The following is a 5,176-nucleotide window of genomic DNA, read 5'->3' on the forward strand; positions in this document are numbered from 1 at the left end:
ATATTGTCTGCTGACATGAAAAGTTCACTGTATATCATAGTAATAAATACCATTTATTACAGCATTGCTATTTTGTTTTCTTTTTAATTTATACACGTTAAATATTACATATATGTATGTAATAAAATGTGTATTTCCATTACAGGTTTAGGTCTTAAATTTCATATAAGGTGGTATTTAAAAAGGTCTTAAAAAGTCTTAAATTGAACTTGTTCAAGTCTGCAGAAACCCTGTATGAGTGAGAGACAGAGAGGAGGAGCGCAACAATAAAACCCCGCCCTCTATTCAATAGTCCGTTTCAGCTGGAAATAGGTCACTACACTGAAATAAAGTCGGCAGCAACTTCCGGTTCACGCGACTTTAAAAGAAAATGTAACATGTCAATAAGATTCTTCATTAGTTAGTTAGGTGTTCACATAATTGACCACCAGGTGGAGCCAGGTTCACATGTTTGCAGCTGTTGTAAGTCCATTATCCCTTTACAGTCATTATGTGGAGGCCTTTTGACAATCTGACGGAAAATTAATTTGAAATAAAGCTTCCATTTTTTCGGACCAAAAGACTATTCCAATTAAAGATCAAAATGAGTTATTTCACAGAAACTGCAGTGAAATCCTAATGTTTTCAAAGGGACTGCTTATATTTCTTCTGAAATGAGGCATTCGGTGTTAAAGCTCTCTTCTGATGTGAATAGATTGTGAGTCACAGTATTATAGTAATGTCCTCTGTATTATGGCTAGTTGTGTGGTATGTAAACTAGTGATCGACCGATATGGATTTTTTGATGGTGATGCCAATATTTTAGAGAGCCGGGTGACGAATAAAAATATATATGAATGATATCAAAGCATTTAATTTAAAGATAGTAAATAACACATTCTGCAATAAAATGTATTTATTTTAAATAATTAATAAATGAGAAATAAACATTTAGAAAAATCAATATGACAAAAATAATTTGAACCTGATGAAAAACAAACCACTTTATAATTTTGATTGCAGTCTTGACTCTGAAATGCTATTATAGTTTTTTGCATAAAAAAGTTAATTTAGTCTGGCCCATCACTCACAGAGTACAGTACACACTTTTTAATCTAGGCTACAAATGCACACTTCTAAGTATCTAACTGCTAGATTCACAAACATTTTGTGGTTGGTGGAATTAAATATTTATTAGATATTCAAAGACTATTTGAATATCTAAAAGATTATACTAAAGATTTTGTATTTGCTCGGATATGAGAACGTAATATTGCATTTGCCTTTCTATTAATGCTTTGATTTTCTCAGCAATGTGAAAATCGATGGTCGATGACGATTAGTAAAAGATGCTAACTAGCCTATCTGCCGGTATGTCAGTGTGGCCTATACATCGTTCAACCATAATGTAAAGCAGCAGTAGTCTGCACTACAGATATCATACATTGAAAGATATATTCTCGAATTCTCTTGGATGCTTTCATTTTGCAGTCTCAAGCTGCACGAGTAATCATAAGCATCTTAAGTAGACCTGAGTTGCTTCTCATTTCTGAAATTGAGCATCCTTTTGTCCTTTCCTTGTAAGGAGTATTGAGAAGCACTTATGAAAATGTAATTTCCATTGATCTTTTTCTCCTCTGTTTCACCCCCTTCAGGCAGATGATGAGCACTACATCCCTCGTGCTGTGCTGTTGGACCTGGAGCCCCGAGTCATCCACACCATCCTGAACTCCCCCTATGCCAACTTGTACAACCCAGAGAACATCTACCTGTCTGAGCATGGTGGTGGAGCCGGTAACAACTGGGCCAGTGGCTTCTCTCAGGTACACTGAGTGATGTTATGGCGCTTTTCCACTGCGTGGTACAACTCGGCTCGGCACGGCTCAGTACGGTACGACACGGCTCGGCTCGGTTTGCGTTTCCACTGCAGTTCAGTACCGCTTTAGAGTGGGCGGGATTATCCACATGTCGTTATAGTTGCACCGCCTCTATTGCCGCAACTCCTAAAAAACGTTTTCATTCCGTGTCGCCCCATCAAGCTCTTGCTGATCCGCCATCTGCTGTCAGAGAGTGAAAGTACGCTTTCATCCAGAGCGTCTCTCACATGTTCCGCCATGTGCTTCTCGTCCGAGCTTATTTACATCAGAGTGCGCACTCGTCTTTCAGGCAGTATACAGCGGTGTTATGCATTTTGACCAGTTGATGGGAAATGTATTCTTAAAATGTATTCAAAATTCTGAATAATTTGTAATATATAATTATTCACGGTATTTAGAAGTGCCCACGATAACAATATCGTGCATATTCATTACCGTAATATATCACATTATCGAATCGCACAAGTCTACTTCGGAGCATCTTTATTGTTTGGTTTCTGCATAGACCTGTGTTTGCCTCTCTCGTTATTTACACTACATGTGCGAATCAGGGGGCGGGGCTAAACAGGCAGTGAAGTAGAAGCAGGCGTAGATCTTCTGCAGAGGCAGGGTTTAGCCACACTATTACGTCATAAAGTGGCACATTCCACAACCTGTCGTTTTAGCAGATTGGCTTCAACAGAAGCTGTTTTTAGACTAACAAGAAAGTTTTGAGTTCTGAAACTTGCAGGATGTTTTTATAGTACAATGACCTCTTATACGTCAAAAGATCAAGGAAATTGTGTTTTCTCAGTTCATGACCCCTTTAAATCGGTATGTACTTTATTTTTCCAGTTTCATTTTTAGTTAAAATTAATTTAGTTAAAAGTTTGAAATCAAATGCATTTTCGCTGCGTTGGCAGTTGCACAACAAAAATTACCCCATTTCATAATTTAGTGAAAGTTGTACACTTTCAAATTTCTGTATCTTTCTAACAAGATAAATGATTCAGCACATTGCATCAATTGTAGGTATACAAATACATTGAGTGATTAAACATTAACCTCCTCTCCCAAAAAAAAACCCCTACAAGAGTCACCTAAGGGGGAAACCCCCCCCCCAGAGACACCCAAAGGGGACACCCCCCCCCCCCCCCCCCTATTTACTAAAATGACATTCAGGCCCTGTCTCAGTTACGATGTGGTTATAAAAATGCAAATATAATTATTATACAAGAATTAGACTTTTTGTTTAAAAAAATAGGGGGGGGGGGGATTACATGTTCATGTTTGACAACTTTAACTTGTTTTCTAATTAAATTGTGGTCGACATTTGTTAATTTCAGGGAGAAAAAATCCATGAGGACATCTTTGACATCATTGACAGAGAGGCAGATGGCAGTGACAGTCTGGAGGTATGACTCAATTACTGTACACTTTGTCTGAAAGAAGTGGTTTAGCAGACAATATCAAATTTAGTTAGAAATAAAAGCTGGAAAAGTAGCTTCTTATGAATGGGTTGGTTTTTACCCTTTGGTTGTGTGTCATTCATTCATTAATTTACGTTTTCTCTAACTTTTGGAGAATATTTGGGTTTTTTAAACAGATTCAGATTTTTAAAACACTTTCTAATGATCTCCAGATGGTAAAGTGACGTACCATTTGACGTACTTCCTTTTTTTTCCTGTTGCTTTTTTTCTCCTGTACCCCTTTCTGCAGTGCTTCGTCTGTTCTTTTTTTAGGTTGCTAACATACATAGACCGATGTATGCATATAGCTACATTTATACATGTATGTGATTGTCCACAGATGGTTGTACAAAAGTGCTATTTTATGCTTTTTTTACACTCTTAATTTACAAGATACAGATGTTCTTCCCATTAAATCAACAGACTCAGCCCTCCCTGCGTAATCTGTGTCATTCACTTTATTACCCACAATTACTGGTGTGTGCATGCACATGTATAACTTGAATGTAAGTGGAGGTTAGGGAGTGGTTTGGAGGATGATGTTAGCAGTCAGTTGCATGCATAACTGCCGAAAGGTGAGAGAACGTCACAGAAATTAGTTAGGGCTTGGGGCAAAAAAATCCCCAGATATTTAAAATGTGGGGGCAAAAAAAAAAAAACACTCCCTCAATTTACCCAACATGTGATAAATTTCATGATGTTCTGAGAGGAAGATTGTAATAGAATTGACCATATTTATTTTTGGCTGAATTATACCTTTAAAATATATTCCAGCAAAGTGTTTATATTTCTGAAATTGTTTTTTATTTAACTCCCTGTTAAGTGCAATTATTCAGTCAAATAATTCCGTTTAAATTATTTGATTTACATTAACTTCAAAAGTTTGGGGACAGATTTAATGTTTTTGAAATAAGTATTTTATGCTCACCCAGGCTGCATTTATTTGGTCAAAAATACAATAAACACAGTAATATATTGTGAAATATTATTATAATTTAAAATAACTGCTCTCTATTTTTATTTATTTTGAAATGTAATTTATTCCTGTGACGCATGGCTGAATTTTCAACAGTCATTACTCCAGTCTTCAGTGGCACATGATCCTTCAGAAATGATTCTAATATGCTCAGGAAGCATTTCTTGTTTGTTTTTTACCACTGTTGAAAACAGTAACAGTGCTGCTTAATACTTTTGTGGAAACTGATATTTTTCTTCAGGATTCTTTGAAAAATTAAAAAAACAGCATGTATTTGAAATAGAAATCTTTTGTAACATTTAGGGGTGTGCGATATTGACAAATTATATCTCGATATTTTCTGGGATTTTATCGATAACGATAATTAGACGATATTTTGCGGAATGTGTTATTGTGCTGGTACCTTAAGGACTGCCGAAGACAGCTTACTCCTAATGTTTTTAATATTCTTCATATTCTGTGTGGTGGTCAGTTCATACTGATAAATTAATCTTTTCCAATAAGTTTAAACTGATTTTTGCATTTTATGGGCATTTTTACCTTTATAAAGCCATTTTTTCTAAAAGTGTCCATTATCTTTTGAGTCAAATTCTTACATTTAATCAGGGAATTAGAATAATAAGACATTTGGGCTGTTACCAAGCAAATTAAATCAACACAGAAGCTGCATCTGAAGTGGCAGATGTATTTACACACATGTATTTTGTTTAATGCAAGACATGAATGCATTTAACCTGCAATTACAAATGCATAAATAATGTTTTGATATATTAAACATAAAACGTTGAATACTGATATTTGAAATGATTTAAAACATGAAAAAAATAAAAAAAAATAAAAAAGAAAAGAAAAAGCCGAAATTTGAAATTAAAACCGCCAGCAGGTGGCAGCAAGTC

General features: G+C 35.5%; 1 protein-coding gene across 1 annotated transcript in view; it reads left to right on the forward strand.

Annotated features, from left to right (window-relative positions):
- The window catches only part of tubg1 (tubulin, gamma 1), an 18,417-nt gene that overhangs the window by 4,655 nt on the left and 8,586 nt on the right, over window positions 1–5,176 (forward strand). Inside the window, exons 3-4 of the mRNA XM_016279172.1 lie at window positions 1,635–1,802; window positions 3,182–3,250. Coding sequence (XP_016134658.1) covers window positions 1,635–1,802; window positions 3,182–3,250 — 237 coding nt within the window. The remainder of the gene's footprint in view (window positions 1–1,634; window positions 1,803–3,181; window positions 3,251–5,176) is intronic.

This window comes from Sinocyclocheilus grahami, unplaced genomic scaffold (assembly GCF_001515645.1).
Source record: "Sinocyclocheilus grahami isolate Dianchi unplaced genomic scaffold, SAMN03320097.WGS_v1.1 scaffold127.1, whole genome shotgun sequence".
NCBI lineage: Eukaryota > Metazoa > Chordata > Actinopteri > Cypriniformes > Cyprinidae > Sinocyclocheilus > Sinocyclocheilus grahami.